This window comes from Harpegnathos saltator, unplaced genomic scaffold (assembly GCF_003227715.2).
Source record: "Harpegnathos saltator strain DR-91 unplaced genomic scaffold, Hsal_v8.6 scaffold401, whole genome shotgun sequence".
NCBI lineage: Eukaryota > Metazoa > Arthropoda > Insecta > Hymenoptera > Formicidae > Harpegnathos > Harpegnathos saltator.
Window position 1 is genome coordinate 117,952 of NW_020230208.1, and position 24,419 is coordinate 142,370.

The following is a 24,419-nucleotide window of genomic DNA, read 5'->3' on the forward strand; positions in this document are numbered from 1 at the left end:
AACCAGCAAAATGTATTTAGGCATGAAATAAGAAATATTCAACGTCTTTTCATAAAGCGTAAAGCTTCGCGCGTATCTCGTTTGCAAAATTTTGTTTGAAATTATAAATATATCAAAATATATAAAATATTCCCAAATATATATATATGAAATATATATATATGAAATGTTTCCAATGTTCTCGAAAATAATACATGAAACATCGGAGAAATAACGATTTAACTTAGGGAGAGCGGATATTAAGGAGAACGGCGGAAGCTATCTCGATCGCGTGTAACTTTTCCCGGTACACGGAGCAATCTGTGAATATCCTGTTGATCCTGAGAACAGCAAACTTAAATCTTAAGAAAGCGGCCGCTATCAGGGAGATGTCGAGTGAGTAAAAAAGAAATTGAAAAAAGAAAAAAAGAAAAGAAAAAGAACAGGATACTCTGCAAGTTTCGCCGAGGTAAGCGACGTCTTTTTGTTATCCAGCGGACGCACGTGGCAAATTGTTTAAACAACCGCGCTCTATATAACCGCAGCGAGCGCTCCATCTTCTTTACGGAAATTTCACTAATTATGGCGACGCGGCCGCGAGGGAAACTTTTTCCCCGGGAAAGTGGCGCGTCCGACGTGTCCGTCCGTTCGCCGCCGCTGCCGTGCGCGCGGACCCAAGTTTGAAATCGTTGAATTGACGTAACTTTGAAACTCTGCCGCGAGCAACCTCGTCACGCCGCGTCACTCTTTTCTTTATGGAATAATTAGTGAAACTTTCGAAGCTCCCCTGCGCCCGACAAGGCATCCACCTCGTCATGTTTAGTCGACATGCGCGTTTTTGCCACGTCGCGCGCGCGTCTACTACGACGTGTCCGTCTCTGACACGGCGGCGGGCGCGCCGTCGCCTGGCGCCGAGATATTTTTCGGCGCAAAAATGCCGAGGCTTCACGCCGGGACGATCGAGCGAGCGGGATAATAGCACGCGGGAGAGACGTGGGAATTTCAAAAATACAAACTACAGCGTTACGTTCGCGCGCGTTGACGTTCGCTCGGATGACGCAAGGGCGAATTATCGCGCGCGACGGTGACGGCGCGCTGGAAAAAAAAAAAAAACGGAGAAACAAAATTATAAAATAGATCCTCTATATCTCGCACATCGCGATTAAAACGTCCGCTTGCGCACACGAGAGCTCGAATATTACCATACGCTCAACACAGTTAAGCGTTAAGCGACTTCGAGCGACCCAGCGCGCTCGGCGCGCTTTTTAGAGAGAAAAAATCGCGCGGATTCATCCGACGCTGTTAATACGATACGAACGATGCGGCCGGTGACGCCGCGCGCGGTGTGTGCGGAGCTTGAAGAGCGCGGAAGACCCGGAGGTACTATCGTCGCGAGACGACGACGAGACGTTCGACTGGAACGGCGCAACATACGCGACCGGGGCGAGCCGGGCGGTATCGGTGCTTTTACACGCAAGTTTATACATTTTCCCGAGCTCGAGAGGGAGAGAGGAAAAAGGACCACGAAGGGGAATTTTTGGCCGCGCGAGAGCGATTATAAGCGGCGGCGGCGGAAGAGGCGCGGCGCGTATGCGAGATAATTTTCTCTTTACGCAAATGCAGAGAATAGAGCGCTCGCGCTCTCGCTCACTTATTCATGTCGGCGAGCGATTAATTATATGGCGCATAATACACAACGGTGATTAAAAATTAAAATATTGTAATAACTCGCGGGGCGCGCAATGAATGTCGACGGAGAGCCGCGGTGCGTGCCTACTGCGTTATTCACGATACGTTTGTACATGCAGTTAATGCGGTTCGGTCATATTATGCTACCGGCCGGCCGTGTATTTTAGCGAGATTAATGAGTTCAAAATATGGGAGTCATTAATATCAGATCGCGACGGCGAGCGAGCGCCGCCACCGCCGCCGTGGCGTTACGGTTAAGCGATCTTTTTTCCGCTTCTCCTTCTCGTCCCGTGTCCATAAACGTCATTGCGCATTTAACAACAACGCGCGGACGCACTATCATTGTGATTTATCGCGCGCCGTCAGCCACTCCGCCGGCGTTGGCCGCTGCTCCGGGCGATATTACGCAACGCGACATCGGATCGCGAGCGGATCGGAAAGGACTCGAAGAGGAGCTCCGACGACGACGAGGTTCCTCGGGAGATTTGCGCAATCGCAAAAACCGGAGATTCGTCACTTTTGGCAACTGGGGGTTCGCAATTCAAAATAGTCGTGATTCGACGACGCGAGTATCTCGGGAAGATCGACGAGAATTACGGTGACAAAATGGGAGTGCGAGTCTACGACCCGGCGGGCCCGAAACTCGCCACTTGTCGCAAGTGGGAACATTCGGGGCAGGCAAGATTCAACCGCGAGAATTTGAGGCGCGATCACCGCGGCATCGAGTTTCTCGGTCGAAATGACAAAGTCTCGCGATGCGCCACGAGGACTTGAACCGCACCGAAAAATGTTGGGAACATCGGACGCGATTGTTGCATAAAAGTCACTCTCACTGCGACTCGCGCAGCGCCGCGGGCCGTTTCTGGCCGGAAAAGCGTCACCTCAGAAAACGCACGTCGTTCGGCGCGGAACCAGGAAGAGCTAGGAATTCTCGGCCGCCGGGCGGTTCGGATCGATTAATTATTTAACGAAGCTCCCTCCCTCCCTCCCTCGCCCTGCCCCGCTTCCTGCTTCCCTCCTTCGGCTGCTCCCACCCGTCGCGCGCGCGTTCCCGTTTCCACCCCCTGCAACACACAGCGCTCCGCGCCGGTAGAGCGCTCTTTTTGGTCTACCGGTTGTTTAGCCCCGAAGCATCGCCCGTTCGTTCCGTCTATGTTTCCATCCCCCGCACAAACCCACCCTCCCGTCGTCCCTCCCTCCCTCCCTCCCTCCCTCCAGCTGCCTTTCTCCTTCTGCTCGTCGGTCGGTCGGTCGGTCGGTCGGTCTGGCCCGGCTCCATCGAGCCCCGGTCTGAAATTTCATCGTGAACGCGAGAATCGCGTAAGTTCGATCGCACGCGCGCGCAGCGCTGCTGCTGCTGCGCTCGCCCTCGCCGCGTAGCTCTCGCGCAGCTCTGTCGAATGCGCGGGAGAGTACGCGGAGATGTTGGTACAACGGATACCTGTACGTAATTACTTCGCCTTTGAGGAGAAAACTCGCGATGTTACGTACGCGCGGCTGAACGGCGCGGCGCGCGCTGGGAAAACGAAAGGCTCAGCGCGGCGGACGAGCTTCAAGATGTATCAAAGCGCCGGCAGCAGCGCGCAACGCTCCGGAGCAGCTGAGTGCCGCGAAGAGCGCTCCGTCGGCGTCGGAAGCTTATCCTCTCGCCGCGGGCACGAGGACAAACTGCTCTCGCGAGTGTGGCAACCGCCACACTATATCGCCCTCGATAATCGGCCGGCGCTGTCTCTATGATTACAGGATTCATACGCGATAACTGGGTGCTTGTGGTAATCGACGATGAGCGAGGCGAAGCGTGCCGTACTACTATCGTACATTATTATGATAATTGACGAATGTGGCGCACATACCTAGGCGAAAACGGCGCGCGCGCGCGCAATCGACAAAGCGCGGCTGCTGTATTCAACAAGCGAGAAAACGATCCGCGTAGGAAGTATCGCGGCTCGATGAGAAGGAATACGAGACGCGCTCGCGCGAGAGGGACGGGGGTCAGAAGATACAAACGATGGAGAGGAACGGCGCGAGGGCGAGAGAGAGAGACAGAGAGAGGAGAGAGAGAGAGAGAGAGAGAGAATATGGGGGGAGGAGAGAGGGAGGACGAGAGGACAGCCAAAGAAGGGAGAGAGGAGCGGGTTGGCCGGGTGATAGGAATGGCAGGGGCGCGCAGGATGCACAGACGCACACAGTTAAATGGCTCGATGGCTGGTGGACGAGACGAGGGAGTACAAAGGCGGCGGATCGTTCTTTGCGCCGTTAAAAGGCCCTCCTTCTAAACGACCATGGCGAAAAGGTTCTTCTTCCTCGTCGTCGTAAACACCGTGCGGCGATCTAGCTCGCTCTCTCTCTCTCTCTCGCTCTCTCTCTCTCTCTCTCTCTCGCTCTCTCTCTCTCTCTCTCTCCCTCTCTCTCTCTCTTTCCGTCTCTCTCTTCCCCTCTCTCGTTTTCTCGCCTGCTCTCTCCTCCTCCCGTTCTATTTTCTCTCTTCATCCCTTCATACCAGCCGGCTGCACGTCGTTCCAGTTCGCTCGCGCCTCTTCGCTGGCGAGAGAGGGAAGCAGAGAGAGAGAGAGAGAGAGAGAGAGAGAGAGAGAGAGAGAGAGAGAGAGAGAGAGGAGAGGAAGAGAGACAGCTTCTCCAAAGCCACCCCCGCAACCCGCCGTGCTCGTCGCCCGCCCGACCGTCCCGTGAATTTCTTCGCGTAGCGAGGAAACGGCTCCACCTTCCACGGTGTCTCGTTTCCGGGGTGACGTCTTTTAGCAGAGTCAGCGGCGAAGTTGCGCCCGACCGAGGACGCAACTATAGATGCCGACACACGCGACATCATCCTCTCTCTCTTTCTCGGTCAAGTTGAATACGGGGATTTCACGGCGGCCTCCTCTCTCAGTCCCGATCGTTGAGATTGGGTCGCAGGGGTGAGATGGGGTCAGGGGGAGGGAATGCGCTGTAGCGCGCCGTTATGTACTTTGAGGATATTTAAAGACTCGAAAGGGCGGACGTCTCTCGCGAGTTCTCACGACTATCGGTTAAACGAGCGTTACCACCCCTAGCCGCAACCCATAGCGCCGTCACTCCGCGCGACCCCCATGTGTCGCGTCTTTTCCTCGCCCCTTGCCAGTCGTGCCTCTCTCTTACTCGTATTTCCTTTGCCGGTTTACCGCCCCCGTACTGTTTACTGCGGTATCATATTTACCGCGATTTATCCCCGGCGTTATCGCGCCTGCGGTTTCATCCCCTTCGCGCGCGCGCGCGCGCGTCGCCGCCACTGGGAACACCAGAAGTGGCGACCGCGTGTTTTATGATTGCGATTCTTCTCGATTTCCTCGACAATGTGTTTGTAATGCAAGGAGCGGCGGAGAAATCTGCTCGCGGATTTAACGCCGAGCACCGCCGTGCTAAGCACCGGCATCGATCATCGTACACGGCAGGTCTCGTGATGTGACATCTCTTCCGAGGTATATTCCGCAATTAATTATCGGTGACCAGCGCTACGACATCATCAAGTCTCATTGAGTGACGCAGATAATATACGACGAGAGTGTGAATTTCGAGATTTCTCCGAAAGTTTTTCTCCGAAAAACTACGATTTTTAACGACGTCAATCGCGCTCGCGTTCTCTGTTTCCTGCTCTCCCTCCTGTAGAGTGCGCGCGCGCGCGCGGAAAAGAGAGAGAGAGAGAGAGAGAGAGAGAGCGACAAGGGAATAATTAGGCCACCGAAAATACGGCAACTAATGGAGAGAAGCGGCCGATCGATAGTTAATTATCACACGCAGACAGCTGGGCCGGAGAGTTGCTGCGGTGCAGACGACGGTGCGGCGGCGCGGCGGTGGCGGCATCATATTCCGATTTGTCTTTCGGAAATAGAAACTTTTTTGCCGGCGCTGCCGCTGCGCTAACCCGAATTCATCGGCCTCGGCTGTTGTCCTCGGGGCAGGCCGCGAAATCGATTCGCAGCGTCCGTGCGTTATTACACACATCGCCGCGGTAATTTAGTTCGGGTCGAGTACGCTTAATACCTACTTTTACCGGCGCGTACCGAGCATTTGATAATTATTCGGCATTCGGCCAGACCGGCCGAATAATTACACCTGTTTGTCCGTGGCATTTAATATAACAAATGTTATTTGATCCCGCGGTCCTATACTAGCGCGAGCCCCGCGCGTATTTTATCGCGAACGCGCGCGCGCGCGCGGTCCGATATCGCGCAAACCGACGCCGCCGTCGCATCACTGTCATAAATTCGCAAAAATCCGAAACGCCGTGTATTAAAAAAAAATAAATAAATAATCGGTGTTCGCGCGCGCGCGCGCGTGCGCGCGAGAGTTTGTTTTCGCGTCAAGCCTCCGTGCACCCTCGCGAGAGCCTGCGCGCGCTTTCTGCCTCAGGCAGAATTTTTCACTCGCGCAATTTGCATGGCTGCGATCGTACATCAAAAAAATTGCAGTGCCTCTCGCGTAACCTCCTCCCCCGCTCCGTCCCCCCCCCCCTCAGAAGTCACGGCAATGTAAACGGATGAACCTGCCCGAGATTCGCTTCGCTCATGCCCGCCGCGCGCTCGAAATCCCGGATTAGAGACTCTCTCGCGACTCCTGTGGTTTTGTGTATAAATTTATAACAAACTCGTGGGAGGAGGGGAGAGCGACTTCAGCGGACCAGTGTGAAAGTCAACGCAGATTGGAAACTGCGAATAAATTATCGCTGCACTAAATCCTCTCATCAAACGGCGAAGTTACAGTCGGTGTTACCTTCTTAACGACCGAGCGTCCCAACTTTTCGCGCTTTTCCCCTTTGCCGGTATTAATATTACTCCACGATAGATTTCCCGATCGATGAAAATGTCGAACAAAAGCACCCGCAGACGTTCTCCTCGCGCGAATACGAGCCTCGAAGAGCTGCGGAGCACCCCCGGCGTGGCAACCACCAGCTCGGCGGCGGAGAAAGCTTTAGGAGTAACTCAAGTAACAAAACTCCGTTAACGGGCTAATAACGGGGCGAGACGATTGCGGAGTCGCATAATTCTGCCGCGACGCATATTTAACATGCTTTGAGCTCGCTGTGTTGCTGCTCCGCGAGCAAGGAACTGCGGTGTTCTGATAATACGCGTTTCGCCGCATCGTGCTAAAAGAGACAGAGAGAGAGAGAGAGAGAGAGAGAGAGGGGGGGGGATGGAGAACGAAGAGAGAGCAACATTGGTCGCTCTCCATTTCCTCCTCCTTCCACTCCCAATCCCCTGTTGTTACCCATCCTGCACGTTTGGCGATGCACGCGCGTGCATAATCGACGTCACGCTTGGATAAATACGAATTAGCGAGATCGTATTTGTACATCGGCTTTTTCCGTTCGCGATACGATACGATGTGACGCGATAAATACTGCGCTACGGTCAGGTTTTTCCCACGCACGCACGCACGCACGCACGCACATGCTACGTACAAACATGATCGAATTTTTTCATCCTTCACTTTTTCACAATTCTCAGCCCTCCTGCGCGCGCCCTCCTTTTTTCCTTTTGCCAACCCCTCTCGTAGTTTCACCGTGCAACCTGCCTATATAAGTTTCTCGTCTTCTTGCCTGCTTGTCTCTCTCTCTCTCTCTCTCTCTCTCTCTCTCTCTCACTCTCTCTCTCTCTCCTCCGTACACACACCCTTCTCATGTTCCCTCCTCCTCGACCTTCCGCTTCTACTCCCTTCTCCCTCCGTCGTTTGGCGAATTTTCATGCGGCAGCGCGATATTAAAGCACCGTTTCCCTGGGATATTTGCGCGTCGCGAAACATAGAAAATAGTTACGTCGCGCGCGGGCGCGGGACTCTTTTTCTTCCGCGCCGTTCTCACTGCTCCTTTAATGGAAAACGGAGGAGGACGGATGGATAGACAATATTTATTATGCTCCGGAACTCGATCCCCCTTTGCGAGCGACATAACGTAAATACGTAGAGTAGAATGGGACTGTCGCTGTCGCGACGGCGGAGCTCGCAATTGTAAAACTAGCTGAGGAAGTAACGATAGCTTAAAGGCAAAAATGTCGCCGCCGCGTGCGGGATATTGTATTGTGATCCCCGGTGACCCTGCGCGCGCGCGCGCGCGCGCGAGAGAGAGAGAGAGAGAGAGAGAGGAGAGAGAGAGAGAGAGAGACAGGCAGAAGGCTATCGACCGGATGCTCGATGCGCGCAGTTCGACGAGAAAAATGTTTGAATTAACGTTATTACGCCGTTCGCGCGTATCTAACGTTAAATTATGAGGGCGCAGGGGAGCGTATTTTAGAGTGACAGTTGGCAAACAATGAGTACGATAAGGAATGTGCTGTCGTTCACGGCGCGTAAATTTCCACTACCGTAACGATTATTCGTCGCGGTGTTATGGAAACGCGCCGCCGCTCATTCGCTCGCGACATTGTCGCCGAAAAAGCGAGGGGACATATTTTACTGCACACGTGGAAGCTCGCTAAATAGCGCTGTTCAGCCCGGGGAAATATCTCGCGATATTTAATATTATTTACATTGAACGTTTTCAGGCCGCGTAACATTAAAATCGCGTTTCACGCGCGACCGGCAGCGCAGCGGCACAAAATTCGCGCACGAGAGAAAAAAAAAGAAAAAAGGAAAAAAAAAAACAGCAGCACCAGCAACGGACGAGCACGCACGTATGTTGGCGAGCGCGCGTCTGATTGCAAATCCCGCGTACGTACGGATGCGTTGTCCCCGCTCGCGAATTAATCCGCGGCGTTTTGACGCATAAAATTCGCCTCATCGATGAGCCATTAATTAGCTTCCGCGGCACGGACGCAGCGGCGGCATCAAGCAGGATGAACGCGGGAGATCCTGTCCGCGCCTTCCGTCGCACGCCGCGCGCGCGTGACGAAGTAACGCGCCATTCGAGCTCGAACCACCCCCCGTCGCGCCTCCAACCCTGCCAGTCCACCCCCGCGGTGTAAATAATACGCGCTGCGCAACAATTCGCAACGCGATTACGGTCGAATCTCGCGCACGGCCGCCGACGGAGAAACTCGGTATGATCATCTGGAATCCTAGCCTCCCCGCTTGCCCCGAGAGTTCCGCCGACACGAGAGTTCAATGCGACGCCAACCGCCGATAAGCGGCTCTTCTCACCGTAAACTGAGCGGCCAAACTTTACACTGTGCTCTCGAAATTTCTTCGAGCGCTCGCTCGGAAAGTAGCCGGGCGGACGAGTCAAGTGAAATTCGAGCGACTTTGCACTCGACAATTCAAGGTCTCAGGCCGATCGTCGCTTGAAACTCGTATCAAGTGAGACACTCGGCTTTGATTTGGCAGGTCCTCGCTCGCATCGCGATTGTCGCGTAAATTACACAATACAATCCAACTCAAGAGAAGCTCAAATCCGCCTCCAAACTTGGAGTGAGCATCTCACGCGAGACAAATCTCAAGCGACGATCGAGCCTGAGGACTCGATTCGTATCAGCGCGAGTTTGACTCGGCTGTCACTCTTCTGCAAGACTACCGGGAGTACATTTCCCGGGGGACTCGCCTGGTCGAGAGATCGCTACTTTTGTCGGCCCGACCGATTGTCTTGTCGATAAGACGCGCTATTATCGGGCCCGGCCTTTTCGCGTCGCCGGCAACTTCTGCCGCTCGTATCAGCGGCGCGCGCGCGCTAACTTTTATTCCGAAGAACTAAGGCTCTCTCAAGATTCCCCCAGACTTGACCCAGTCCGCGACGCTGCAAAGTTTCGCGAGCGCGGGCATACCCACGGACGAGTGCGGCCGTAACGTGGCGAGAAGAAGTTTTGCGGTGCCACGCCGATACCTCGCTGCGTTATTCATGGTATACTCGTCCACACATTCAAGCCGAGCCGGTTAACGCCGAAATTCACGCAGCGAGCCCGAGTGGCGCTGCCGAGGGTAAGCGCGCTAATTAATTTCGCGAGACGCGGCGACGTGCCGCGCACCGTTTGAAAGTGCCGTTTTTCGCCGAGCGATATCGCCTTCCCTCGCCCGGGAGAGCCTGTCTCCCGAGAATCGCGGCAAAGTTTATCGAGTGTTTGACGTGCCTGAAAATTTCGACGTTCGGCAAAGACATGCTCGCGGGCGGGCGGGAGTTTACGCGGCAACAAGCGAATTCCTCGGCGTTTCCCCGAGGAGATGTTTCGCCGCGGATTTCGCCGAAAATCTCCCGACCGACGTATTAATATTCAGCGAAAACGTGCGTTGTGTGTGTGTATACTCTTTCTCTCACACAGACACACACACACACTAACAGGCGTCTCGCGTCAAACGTGGCGCATCTGGAACGCAAATACTAGCGCGCGTGGCATTACGCGGCCCGGGGGGCTTCCCCTCGGAGGAAAAAACAGTGCGGCGTGGACAACATCGATTAAACGTTCCTCCGCATGAATTAAAGAGACTGTAAAAATTTGTTTACCTCCGGGAGCCACCTCGTGACGGAAGCGACGCGGCGCGACGATCGGTCGGCTGCATTTTCAAATGATTTAAATTTCAGATTGCTCAAATGACCGGAGCCCCCGGAGACTGCCGAAGCGCAACGCTTCTTTCCGCCACCCCCAGTCCTCCCTCTTTCCCCCCTTCTCGTTCCTCTCCTCCACGTCGCCGCCGCAGCCGCTCGCGCGGAGACGAGAGCTTCATCAGGAAGGGAATAACAGCAGAACCGTACGAATGATTCCTCGATAATGCGGGCGGGAATGCGCGCGGTGGGCCGGTGCGATCGCGAGAGTCGTTAATTCCGCGGATGGTGCGTGGCGGATTGGCTTCTCCTCGAATTAAAATATACACGAATTCCGTGGATTCCCGCGACTCGTGTATCACCGGACTGGCTCTCTCTCTCTCTCTCTCTCTCTCTCTCTCTCTCTCTCTCTCTCTCTCTCTCTCTCTCGCAACGGCGAATCGGCGATCGTAAAATCACAGATTAACCCGCTCGGCAGCTCGATAAATTTTAGCATCGCCGCTCGTCGTCGAGAAAGATCGTCACGACTCGGAGCATCAGCACCGTCGCCGTGGAATAATGCACGGCGTCTGCCCGGGTATCTTCTCCACCCTCGAGCCGAGCTCGACGTAAGCTCCGCGATCGTTAGACGCAGTCTACAAGCGAACCTTGCTTTCACAGGCGGTGCGCGAGGCGGCGGCCGGAGCAGCAAGGTGTCGAAGCGGGCGAAGCCGCTCGATCCCGCCGATGACGACTATTACTACGATGACGTGGAGCCGGTGGACGAGAGGAACAATCCGACGAACGAGGCGCCGGTCGTGCCGCCCGGATTCCTGAGCCCGTCTGTGCGGGAGTACCTCGATCTCGGTAAATCGATACCCGGTACGTAAACAAGATCATCTCGCGTAAAGTTGTCCCTTTGTGAGCAGCTTGTCGGCAATCCAGCCGATGCAACAACCCTCGCTCTTCAGCCTCACCCTCACCCTCACCCTCTTTCGCTCCCTTTACTAGTCTTCCTTCCTGTCTCCCTCTTCCTCTTTCTCGGCTTCTCTCTCTCTCTCTCTCTCTCTCTCTCTTCTTCGTTTAGCAATCCTCTTTCTCGACGGCTTTCTCCGTCTCTCTCTGAGCTTCGTCGCTCTTTTGAGATCGAGAAGACAGCCGACCGATCGTGTTGCGCTCGAGGGATGAATAAAATTGGGAGGAACTTGGCCGGCGATTTGGAGCCGCCGCCGAGCCAGCCTCGAGAACGAGAAGGAATAATAAGGAAATGGGAAAAGTGAGCGATATGACGAGATAAGCGCGGAGGAGGTAAGCCGGGCTAAGTGGATCGAACGCATCGTGCGCGTCTCCGCGTAAAATATCTCACGCTCGACGGTGCCAGACTGCGAGAAACGCCAGGAACGCGGGGTGGCGCGCGCGGAATTGACCCTTTCTTTAAAACGCCAGCCAGCCGAAGTCCCCGGGACGTTTCACTCGACGGAAGGACGGGAAATGCCGTCGAATTCGCGAGAGATATGCAATTGCGCGTAAAGCCCCGAAGAATCTAATATTCTCATTCATGGGATCATCATTTCCGCGAACGAGGGCGCTGCGTACGGGGAGATCGCATCGCGACAGAAGGCAGGCGCCATGAATCTTGATCTTTCCACACTACGCTGATGCAAACGCGGCGAGGCATACAAGGTGTCCCGGTGGACACGCGACGCGGTGGTAGTTTCTCGGCGAGCAGCTCGATGAATCTCAAGCGAAACTTTTCTCAAGTTGCCGACACGCTCCGTCGAGAGGGCCGGCCGGCGCGGCGCGGCGGTTTCCTCGCTTGGAAATCATCGATTGATCTCTGTCATTTCCGCCATTACTTTTGCCTCCACCGACGACGGAGGAACCCCCGAGAGAAACCCGCGACGATCTAAAACCACGAACAAAGTTGCGACCGGGATTTTAAACTCTTTTGCAACAGCTCTCCGGGCGAAAATGACTTTCGATCTCGACGAGAGATCAGAGCTGCGACTCGATCGAGGAATCCGCGAGACTTCCGCCGCCGTTCGCCGCGGAACACCCCGTAGAAGCTTACTCCCCGGGGAGTAAGCGACGCGATGAGTGCGGGCGCGCACTCACGAAGAAGAGGAGAACGCCGCTGATGCGAATGAAACGTCAAGCCGGAGCGATACGCTTTGCCAGCTGTGATTATATAAGATTTGCCGGCCGCAAATGGATGGGATTTAAATCTAGACGGACGACGAAGACGACGACGACGACGACGACTCGTACGCGCGCAATACCGCGATATGTTCATGAACACCCTTCAGCGGTAATCCCGCCGACAATAGACGGCGGAATGAGGATGAGCGGGGCAGGACACCGCGCCGCGCCGCGCCGCGCCGGCCGGAAGTATAAGGAAATACGTAGCCGCATACCTCGACGAGCAATAACTTATCTTCCATCCACTTCTTACCTTTCCCGCCTCGTTCCCACAATCACATAAAGCGCGCGCGCTCGAACCGGGGAGCTCGTCGAATAACACCGCGCCCGGGCGCGCGCGGAGCCTCCCGCAATTTTACCGGTGTTCTCTCGGCGCAGACTCTCTTTGCGCAGACAGAAACAAGAAGGGTTACCCCACGTAACGCTCGTTCGTTGCGAGAGGCTTAGCCGATTTCTTCGTACACTTCGTTCCCTTATTTTTATGCACCGCTCGACGTCGCGCGAGCACGAGGTCTGTCGGCACGATGTCGCGGTTGATCACGCGAAAATTCGCCCGGTTCAGTTCAGTCGGCGGAAACACACAAGTGTAATTCGAGGAGCGTACGTATCTTTCGTATCTCGTCTCTTGTTGGCTCGCTGTTGGCCGCGCACGCTGAGTTTTCATCAAATTTTAACGTCCCACTTTCAGCCGAAACTCGCCGGCTTTTCCGATCGGTTTTTCTCGTCGTCGAAACTCGCCGGCGACTTTCGCGTGTTGGCTTTCCTCCCTTTTATTTTCGGTAATGCTCGCGCGACCCCCCCCCCTCTCTCTCTCTCTCTCTCTCTTGCCGATTGCGGCTGCACATATTCCCAAAATGACCGGCCACGACGTCGCGACTGCTGCACGGTAGAACGCGCGGCTTCAGTTCGCCGTTGCGAGAGTCGGAACGACGCAGTTTCGTCAACAAGTCTCGGGGAGAATTAGGAGCTTTAACGGGTGAACTGTGTTTGAATTAAGCGGAAAACAGCGGGGGATTTGCCGATAAGCGGTTTAAGAGGTCCCGCTTAGGGCCTCAGGATTACTCCTCCGCGAATTTATCATCGCTCTGTAGGCTGATTCCCATCAAACTACTGCGACGATGTAACAATCGGGGCTCCCTCGCGCTCGGGAGCGCGAAATTGATCGTGACCATCATCCAAGAGGCTAACGTTACATCGTGTCGCGCGACATTAATGACTCTAAATAAATAATAAGCCGCACACTAATGGGCCTCTGCAAATTAACGCGCCGCGTAAATTACGCGTAATGCACCGGGTCCGTACTTTCTTGTCGGTCTCTCTCACCCCCTTCTCTCTTCTCTCTTCTCTTCTCTCTCTCTCTCTCTCTCTCTCTCTCTCTCTCTCTCTCTCTCTCCCTCTCTCACTTTCTCTCTTCCTCTCTTTACCTCCACGGCCCGAGAAGGGCGGTCTCGTCGTGTCGCTTTCGGTTTTCAAAATCATTACTTTAAGGTAACTACATTAGTAGCATCGTAAATTCACGTCAAGGCGGCTGAACGAGAAACGCTATTAATCTCGACTTCACCGGTTAGGATGCTGCTTTCTTCCGGAAAGCGCTCCATTGTTTGGAGGCGCGAATTTTACTCTATAAATCATAGAAAATAGATGCGCATCCGATGGGCGCGCCAATTAACAATCTTCCCTCCCTTCTTCACCTCTTCTTTTAAAATGAATGTGTGCGAGATAAAGCAAGCACGACGACATGCGTGCATTGTACGAGCCGCTGAGGAGAAAGCGCCGGTCGCGCCGGTTGCGCGCGGAATTCGCGCTCGGCGAGATAACGGAAAAAGCACAGGCGCGCGCAAATCGTCGAAACTCGCGGCGAATTAACGCGGCGTATTCTTAAACGCCGCTCCAATATCTTCGCGTTGTCGCGTCAATTTATGTCACTCACGGTGTTCGCCGGAGGCTACCTATGTGAAGCTGGCCCCTCATTATCAAAATTTGAAAAAAATGATTAGAGTTCTAGTTGCTCCCCAAAGAGTTCTAGAGTTCTCAATCGGTTTTAGAAATAGTTCTGGCGTTTTAAGCAGTCAAAAAGACAATTGAAAAAAGGGGGAGCTAACTTCACAAAACCGTCCACTTTAGTGAGCTAGAACTCTTTCATTTCCGTTCGAATCGATTCAAGTTATAAGGAAAATCAATAGAACTCTTCGGGGGGCCACCAGAACTCTAAAGAAGCTGATCGATTTTCGAAAAAAAATTTTCTCCTAACTGGACTTAGAAATTTTTTTCGAAAATCGATCAGTTTCTTTAGAGTTCTGGTGGCCCCCCGAAAAGTTCTATCGATTTTCCTTATGACTTGAATCAATTCGAGCGGAAATGAAAGAGTTCTAGCTCATCAGAGTATCGTCGATGCCGAATTTTCTAAGTTCAATTAGGAGAAAATTTTTTTTCAAAAATCGATCAGTTTCTTTAGAGTTCTGGTGATCCCCCGAAGAGTTCAATCGATTTTCTTGAAATTGACTTGAATCGATTTGAGCAGAAATGAAAGAGTTCTAGCTCGCTAAAGTGGGCGGTTTTGTGAAGTGGGCCCCCCCCTTTTTCAATTGCCTTTTTGACTGCTTAAAACGCTACAACTATTTCTAAAACCGATTGAGAACTCTAGAAGAACTCTTCAGGGAGCAGCTAGAACTTTAATCATTTTTTTCAAATTTTGATAATGAGGGGCCAGCTTCAAATAGGTACGGAGGCTTCTTCTTCAAGCTCTCGCTAACCTATCGTAACGGGCAAGAGAACGGGTGAGAGTCCGGCGTCGCTTCGATTTTCCACGCTCGCCCTTTCCGGAGGGCGACGTCGGCCGGTGCGCTCTTCTCCCTTTTTAGCCGGTCGATCGTAAAATATTTGCAGCCTTCGTGTTCGGAGGGAAAATTCCTATAATGGAGTTTGCACATCGCATCAACGGAGGGTGGTAGCTACGTACATGTAGGTAGGTAGCTAGGTAGTTAGATAGCTAGGTAGGTAGGTAGGCAGGCAAGCAGGCAGGCAGGCAGGCAGGCAGGCAGGTAGGCAGGCAGGCAAGCAGGCAGGCAGGCAGGCAGGCAGGCAGGCAGGCAGGCAGGCAGGCAGGCAGGCAGGCAGGCAGGCAGGCAGGCAGGCAGGCAGGCAGGCAGGCAGGCAGGTAGGCAGGCAAGCAGGCAGGCAGGCAGGCAGGCAGGCAGGCAGGCAAGCAAGCAAGCAAGCAAGCAAGCAAGCAAGCAAGCAAGCAGGCAGGCAGGCAGGCAGGCAGGTAGGTAGGCAGGCAAGCAAGCAGGCAGGCAGGCAGGCAAGCAGGCAGGCAGGCAGGCAAGCAGGCAGGCAGGCAGGTAAGTAGATAGGATGGAGAGGCAGCAAGCACTGCGTGTGTACACGTTACACGCGATAGAAAATGTCGATCGGGCGGGATTTATAAGCGTGCACGCGCATAACGTGCGCGCAAGCGGTGCGCGTAAAATTCATACACTAAATTAAATATGACCTTGTGTGTGAGTACTCGCCGAAAGTACATCCCAAGAGCGAGGCTTGAGACAGGGCGGGGGTGGTTCTCGCGTCAAAGTTCCTAAGGTTTACCTACGGCAGCGGTGCTCCGCGCCATCATCGAGGATTCACATTCGCGCGTCATGGAAACACGCCAATGATATACGGCGGTTAATCCGCCGACCATTGTGCCAGGAGATCTGATTATTTGATAACGCGTTAAACGCATTCCGTCGCGCGATTAAATCGATCGGGCCCGCCGGCGCGGCGCGGCGCGGGTTCTCTCGCGTGTAACCGGTGCGAACGGCCGCGTTTAAATCGCGTGCTTTATTATTACGAGCGGCCGTGAGATAATCGCGCGTTGCCGATGATGAATGTATCGATTAAAAGTAGATCCGTTATTCCGCCGGACGCCGATCGGTCGGATCGCGCGCCGACGTTCCCGGGAATCGAGACGATTCCGATCAAAATAATCCTCAGATGCGGTCTCGACATTTCTCGTACACTATGCTGTGTTCTTAAATACTTGACGGGAATTAGTAGACGCGATGAGAATATTCACCCGATATCCCATGAAAGATCAATGGAGGCTCCCACGTGAAGAAATTATCGATGCAGCCAGCCAGCGCGTCGGGGCGAACCGATAAATGTGCAGCGCGATGATAAGCCGTGAATTTGAGAAATTTGCCAGGGCGCCAGTGTGACATTCCGCGAATATCCGTCGACTACGGTCGGGAACCTTCGTCGACGTTCACGTCAATCTTCAGCAAGCGACAACGATGCGACAACGACGGCGGCGGCGGCGGCGGCGGCGGCGGCGGCGGCGTCGCGACGACAACAACGACGACGACGACGAGGTCGACGACGCGTCTTTCGCCGACATGACGAGGACCGATTAGCGTTCGCAAATTCTCAAACAATGCACGAGGAATTTACGGCGCCGTCGTTCTATCGTAAACTCCGCTGTTGGCTAACTACCGGTGGCACCTTTCCGACAAGGGCTGATTATGCCACAGCGGAGCAGCCGAGTCGTTGCAGGGCGCAAAGAGAGCGCAGACCGAGTCGATGGGGGAGATCATGCGGCGAGGGTGAAGAGCAATAGCGGGGCCGAAAGCCGGCAGGAAAAAGAGGCGAAAGAAGTAGGGGAAGAAGAGAGGAAATGAGAGGAAAAACGAAGAGAGGAAAATACTTATTACAAGAGACGGAATAAATTTTCGAGGCGCGCGATACGATTTATAAAATAGCAGTCTGAGTTACTCGAGAATGTCGAGAGTTGTCAGACCCCGACACTTTCACCTTTGTAACAGTCAACGTGAGAGAGAGAGAGAGAGAGAGAGAGAGAGAGAGAAAAAGAGAGAGGGAGGGAGGGGAGAGAGAAAAGACAGTACGCATCTACGATCATTGATCAGCTCAAACATTTTTATCCGCCCGCGATTTAAGATTTTTCGCAGCCACATTCCTTGATCCTCATTAAACGACAGGCTCGTCTTGCTTCAGAGAAGAAATTTTCGCGCCTTCGATTGGTGAATAAAGGACCTCGATCGACGTAGTATGTAGGGAGGAAAGAGCGCATTGCGCATTTCGCGAACGAGTGTCGCTCGTTTCCGGTACAGAGAGCGGGGGAGAGTGCTAAATTCATCCCCCGCGCTTCGAGAGAAAGAAAGGATGGCGGTGGCGGTGATGGTGGCGGTGGTGGTGGTGGTGGCGGTGGTAGTGGTGGTGATGTTGATGGTGGTGGTGGTGGTGGTGGTGGTGGTGGTGGTGGTGGTGGTGGTGGTGGTGGTGGTGGTGGTGGTGATGGTGGTGGTGGTGATGGTGGTGGTGGTGGTGGTGGTGGTGGTGGTGGTGGTGGTGGTGGTGGTGGTGGTGGTGGTGGTAGTGGTGGTGGAGGTGGCGGCGGCAACGGCGGCGGCGGCGGCGGCGGCGGCGGCGTTGAATCAATATGGTAACGTAAACTTATCTCATTGACTTAACGGTTCTCAATCTCCCAAAGGGTCGCGAACCACCCTCCCGCGGCCTCGGTGCGCCACTCTTGGATAGGATAATGAAATAGTCCAATCCCGGACGAACCTTGCACCAACGCGGCTCTTCTCGATGTCACGGTAGCTCCTGCGGGAGCGAGCTGCGCGGGTGAACCCCGACCGGGAGAGCGGGACCGGGGCAACGGGATGGTGGAGGAACAGGATGAGGAGGAGGAGAAGGAAGGACGGAAGAAGAGGAAGGGAGCGAGAATACGAGAGCCACGCTATGTGCGTCTCACTCTCGCCCCCTTCGGCTTCCCTCTTTCTCGCCTTCTGCCTTCTTCTTCCTCGCGCCAACTCACGCGCTCTCTCGCCTCCTCGCGTGCGCGAACGCGAATCTAACCAGGTACGTCTTTACGTGCATTTCATGACATACGGACAATGGCTGGGGAAGAGTGTGCGGGGTGAGAAGCAGAGAAAGAGAGAGAGAGAGAGAGAGAGAGAGAGAGAGAGAGAGAGAGAGAGAGAGAGAGAGAGAGAGAGAGAGAGAGAGAGAGAGAGAGGGAGGCAGGGGAGGAAAAGAGAGAGCAACGCGTAAAGGAGAGAGACGCAGAGGGGCGTGCATCGGGGGCGGTGGACCGCGAGTGCAATGGAGGGAGACGAACGGAGGAACAATGCGGGGTGGAGGGTACTCGCAGCGAACCTCGTCCCGTGCGCCTGGCTGACTTTATGACGATGGCTGGCACGATGAGACGTAAAAGAGAAGAAGACGGATGCTGCCGCGCGGCAACGGCGACGAAGTAAGAGGGAGGGAGAGAGAGAGAGAGAGAGAGAGAGAGAGAGAGAGAGAGAGAGAGGGAGGGAGGGAGGGAGGGAGGGAGGGAGGGAGGGAGAGAGAGGGAGAGGAGAGAAAGGGTGAACGAGAGGAAGAGCTCGTGCGCGCTCGCGGATCATGCAGCGCCGAAGCTTCGCCCTTCATTCGCGAGAAGCAAACGGCAGATTCGCTGGCTGCGATTGCAACGATTGCGCGCGGGCGATGGCAATCGAAAAGCATCAGACGGATGTACTGATTTCAAGTACATTCGCCCCCTCCCTCCTTCCCTACGCCACCCGAAACGTTTTTTAATTGTACTAGGAGCGAGGATAATTGCTTAAAAATACGTCCGACTGGCTTACCAACGGCAAATTAATTCTGTCGCGCGGGGCAACCTTGTCCGCGACACCGGAAACTCTGAAGAACTAATCAACGAATGTTTCATCGTTTCCGGATGCACGCGCTTGCGCGACAGCGAGCGAGAGAGAGAGAGAGAGAGAGAGAGAGAGAGAGAGAGAAGGGCGTAGAGAAAAGCAGAGACACGTCGGACTCGCCGTTAATTCCCACATGTGCAATTGATGCCGCGGCCTATCAGGCGCGCTCTCGCTGAAAGGGTTAATATATCTCGCCCCCATAGAGCAAACGCGTCCAAAGTGTAAATAAACAGCTCGATAATCACAAGCAGCGCACGGCTGCTTAATCGCTTTTGTGCGATTCAGAGGCCGCGTGCGCCGTTTCGGGCGCCTCTCTCCGCCTCATTACACGCGGCTCAGCTCTCAGCTCGTCGGCTCGGTTCAGCTCAGCTCCGATCCGATCCGATCCAAACCGATCGTCCCAGAACGCGCGCGTTGCATCCTTGCCTAAGACACCGCCGCGGTATCTCTCGTCCTTGTTCCGAACGCGACTCGCTCTCGCCGTCTGCGCTTCGAGCGTAACAAGAGCCCTCGGCTTTTGCCTCTCTCTCTCTCTCTCTCTCTCTCTCTCTCTCTCTCTCTCTCTCTCTCTCTCTCTCTCTCTCTCTCTCTCTCTCTCTGTCTGCGCACAGGTTCTGGGTATATCCCAGATTAATCGGTGGAAATGCCTAGGGACGGGACGAGCGTGGCCGTGCGCGCTCCTCCGCTCACCTGACACCTGTGCTATCTGCACAAAGCGGCCGCGCCTGTCGCACGCGCGTCAGGTATCGACGTTCGTCGTCGGCTGCCAAGTGCACAAGGCGCGTCCTGCACTTAAGCGCCTCGATGTGTACACCCGCACACGCGTGGCCGTGCGCGAGAAGAGCCAGGAGGACGTGACGTGACGTGGCGCGCGGCGCGGCGCGGCGCGGCGCCGAGTTTCGTCGCGTAACTTTGGGTTAACGATCGCGTTATCTCGGATAAGTCGTTAGCTAATTACATGTCTCTCGCCTTGCAAAGGGTTAATCAACCCTTGACGGCTGCCGCCTGTGCGAGCGCCACCTCGGCGGCGTGGCGTCACGACGTGACGAGCGAGCGAGCGAGCGGATCTTTGAATCTCGGATGGAGGAGCGAGCTTCGACGTCGTTCCTTTCCTCCCGCCTTCATCACCACGTATGTGTGTATGTGTGTACGTGTGACGACGGAAAGACCGGTTCTTGAATCGTGCGAGTCGCGTCCCGAGTTTCGTTCGCCAAGACGCGACGTTACCATCTTCTTCGACGTTACCATCTGACTCGCCGAGGTGAAAGCGAGGCAGGAGGTATAATCCTGCGTGCGAATGCAGCTCGATGTCTTCGTAATTGTCGGTGATAATAATGACGTCAACGGGGAACGACCGGCGGCGGGCGAGAGAGTGTCTATTATCGTTGGTACTCGTTAGGAGTTGCTACACAGCGAAAGAAGCGAGGAAGAAAGGCAGGCAGCCGAGGATGAAGAGATACGGGGAGGGAAGGAGAAAGAGAGAGAGAGAGAGAGAGAGAAAGAGAGAGAGAGAAAGAGAGAGAGAGAGAGAGAGAGAGAGAGAGAAGGATAGTGAGAGATCCTCTGATTCGTGTATACCCCGTTTTGCTTATTTATTCTGCCTGAGTAATTCGAGACAGAAGTTTCCCCGGCGCGCGATCTCCAAGTCTCTACGTGAACTTTTCATTGCATCTTCCGATACGTCCGGGGCAGAGCTCGCGATTCGTCTCGCGCGGAATATCGACTTTGCGACGACGCACTTGGTGTTCTCGCGTGACTCCAACAAGCGCGAAGAGGGGATTGTCGCCGACGTCGTCGTCGTCGTCGTCGTCGTCGTCGTCGTCGCCGGCGAACGAAGAGGAGCGCTTTTGTCAGCGCTTTTGTCAGCGATATCAAGGGACCATCAAGGCAACATCCGAAACAATTGTTTGCACTAATAGAAACACGATCAAGGACTCATTCCGTTATTTCGCAGAAGTAGCGCGCGAGGTCTGGCCGCGCGGTGTGAATTATTACACATCGCGTTTCGGCGGAAACGTCGCGCGGGATATCTTCCGAATCGTGAGAGTTTCCTTCGGAAAAATACGATTCCCTTGATTCCGCTCGATCGTTGTTCGAGGCGCGCTGGGTCGGCCAGGCGAAACAAATCTCGGTAAGAAGTCCCGTGGAAAAGTTAAGTAAAGTGCGCACGCTGGCAAGGGGAAAGGCAGCGAGGAGCCCCCGCGGCGTTTCCGGAAACGACGTACGACGTTTAGCTTCGCGACGGTGCGGCGAGCCTTGATTTTGAAGATTCGTGTTTTACTTCCGAAAAGGAGACGCGGGAGATTTTATAAGATTACACGCGAGAGGAGAGCGCGCCCAGGTCTCTCGGCGGTAAAGATAACAAGACCTCGTCGTGCGCAGAGGAAGAGAAAGAACGGGTGAGGGTGAGAGAGAGAGAGAGAGAGAGAGAGAGAGAGAGAGAGAGAGAGAGAGTGAGGGGGGGAGGGACTTTGGTCGCGTGCCAAGACGTAAAATTCGTAAGAACGGAATCGCTGAGCCTGCATGGTTCCCTTAAAATAATGCTAAGAAGTACTCGCTACGGACCGGGGGCGACCAGCATTCTCTCCGATTGCTAAAGGAGATTAAAAAGAGGGTCGTCGCTTATTGAGAGAATTACCTCGTTAGCTACGCGAGTGAAACCGCGCTCCGGGTGTATGGACGGCGAGTGCGCCGTTTCCTGCGCCATAAAACGCACTTCGCGTGCAAAAGCCCATCCCTCTCGCGAGCCATCTTGCAGGAATCCGCGTCCTGAACGCTCACGTCCGCGATTATCGCGAGGCCTTCGCGAGGAGAGTTTGTTAACGTCAACCTTTAGTTTCGACGTGGAGCGACACGCCTTCTCCGATAATATTTTCCGAAATTTTCTCCCAAGATTCTTCTCTCAGATTTTCGTTTCTGAGAGCGATCGAAAGCGACTGCTACTCAAAGTTAGCGCTTTGCATCGAAAAGCGTTTCGATGCGCGTTATTACCGTTATAACTATTATTATCCAAATTCCTGATTAATCCACGCAGTTCTACTGACATTAGGACGTGTAAAATATCAAGCAAATAATGGCGACAAACGACAAGTCGTCCTCGTCGTTGTGGTTGTCGTTTCTACGGGCGCGCAGTCGCTCTCCAATTTTGCCGGCGCGGAAGAACCCCTTAACTATTACAAGGAGACCGCTTGGTTTTGTCTCGCGAGCGCGGGTATACCTGTCTAAACAGTTTTGCGTCGATATAACATCCCGCCTTGTTCCCGGGACTCGCGCGAGCAACCCCCACCGTTCTGTCCTCTCTATCTCTCAGCAGCCCGATCTCCCTCTTTCTCTCGCTCTCTTTGTCGCCCGCCTTGCCTACCCCTTCGCACCTCTGTCTGGCCACGCAGTTATTCGAATCTCATCGGACGACAAGCTTAGTTTCGCCAGGCGGGAATACTGTCGAGAGCGTGCGACGAAGGCGAAACAACAACGAGACGTCCTTCGCAGGGAGAAGGACATGGAAGCCGTACCGGGTGCCCCAAAGCAAACGTATAACAACGCCGTTCTCAAATCAAGCGGAATAAACACCCTGGAGAATGCCTTTCCCGAGGAAGGAAAGACCTAAATACCGCGAAAATATTTCGTCAATCTTGCCGATGAATGCTCTGCGAACGCAAATGTTGTTCCGCGCGCGTCGCCCGAGCTAGTCTTATCCGGTTTTCACGAGTCGTTAGCGTCCACGAATGTTAGCTGAAATGTCACGGCCAGGTCGCGTTTTTCCAGTCGGACAAGTAAACCGCGGCCAATTGCAATCGCGCATTTACGCGCATGCGGCGAACTGCGTGCGATCGGCAACCTGTTTCAGCGACTCTCTTATTACCACGTCAAGAAACTGTCGCGTCGACTGGCGACAAGTTGTTTGTTCAAGTTGGCTTAAAATCACGAATTGGTCAGAGAGACAGAGAGAGTGAGAGTGAGAGTGAGAATGAGTGTGAGAGAGAGAGAGAGAGAGAGAGAGAGAGAGAGAGAGAGAGAGAGAGAGAGAGAGAGAGAGAGAAGTCGATTCTCGAACGCCTCGACGAATACCGATGCGGCCGACGAAATGGACCAGCCTGTACGCGCGCGCAACACCCCAACAGCGTATACGAAACGTGCACCTGCCAACACGGTCGCATAAACTCGACCCCGTATCGTACCGACATCCATACGAAATTCGCACCTTGCGCCGCTTGTCCGACCTGTTTTGTCAGCGAAAGAGATTCCGTGTACCCGCACGGAATAAACGCTCGCCGTCTCGCTTCCGCTCTCGCTGCTTCAACCCTCTATCATCCCCTCTGCCCATCTCTCGTTTCCTCTCTCCCTCCCATCTCTTTCTCTCGCTCTCTGTCTCTCCCGTTCTCTGTCTCGCTCGCTCTCGTTTCCTCGTCGGGTCTGTGCTTGGGTCCGCGTAATTATAACTTCGGTAGAATCTACAACGACGACGACGATGACGACGACGTCGTTGACGGCGACGGCGACGGCGACGGCGACGGCGACGGTGACGGCGACACCGTCGAACGTATTCTCGTTCTCGAGCTATTCACCCCTTTCGTAGGTGTGCTCGCGCACCGTGTCGGTCTAATTATTTCGTTTCCCGCCGAGGCCGGTGCCGAGCGAGAAACGACGAGGACGGAAAAGTGGCGGAAGAGAGGCGGAGGGTGCGGGTGGAGGACGCCGAGGGCGCTTCCTTGGGCTCTTTTAGCGGCGTCTTAATGCGCCTCGCAGCCTCTTTCAGCCCCGACGCGAATCGCTTCAAGTTGTCTACCCTTTGTTTCTACCTCTTTTGATCGCGATACCGCCCTCTCTCTTCGCGCCGTGATCCCGCCGGAAGATCGCTTGCTTACGCTTGCTAACGCCGAGTATTAAATTAAGGATGTTTTTCGTGTTCGATCGCGAGAACGAGAAAGACTCCGAGCGACACGGGGCGGATGACGTCGGGGAAGGCGCCGGCGGATGATGAAGTTCCTCGGCCGCGTAATTCGCGGAAAGGTGTAAACCGTGGAATTAGACCTCCTTCGCAGGGGGTGGAGAGAATTTTCACGCGCCATGTGACCGGGATATAAAACGCGAATCACGCGGTTGATGGCGATTGTTGGGAAATTCTTGGGAACCCTCGAAAGAAATTTCCGCCTTTGGAAACATTCCCCCAGCCTTCCCAGGCCCGCCTCGCGTTTGAGGCTTTATCTGAACAAAATATTACGTTTCTTCGCTTCTGGCAACACGCACGCACGCACGCACGCACGCACGCACGCACGCACGCACGCACGCACGCATATACAGGCTCGCGCCGTTGTCTGATAAAGTTGGCGAGCGCGCACAATCTTCCGAATGAGATTTGAGCGTGGCTGCGAAAGCAACGAACAGATATAAACGGATTTCGAGAAAAGGTAAAGAACGCGGCCACGACCGGATAC

General features: G+C 54.4%; 2 protein-coding genes across 5 annotated transcripts in view; one reads left to right on the top strand and one right to left on the bottom strand.

Moving 5' to 3' along the window:
• qin (tudor domain-containing protein qin) overlaps positions 1-24,419 on the bottom strand; it is a 200,104-nt gene that overhangs the window by 66,484 nt on the left and 109,201 nt on the right. The window lies entirely within an intron of this gene.
• Positions 1-24,419, top strand: part of LOC105185692 (uncharacterized) — a 68,606-nt gene that overhangs the window by 40,942 nt on the left and 3,245 nt on the right. For both annotated transcript variants that reach the window (XM_025301065.1, XM_025301066.1), the window contains exon 2: positions 10,766-10,966. In XM_025301065.1, the coding sequence (XP_025156850.1) occupies positions 10,766-10,966 (201 nt within the window). The remainder of the gene's footprint in view (positions 1-10,765; positions 10,967-24,419) is intronic.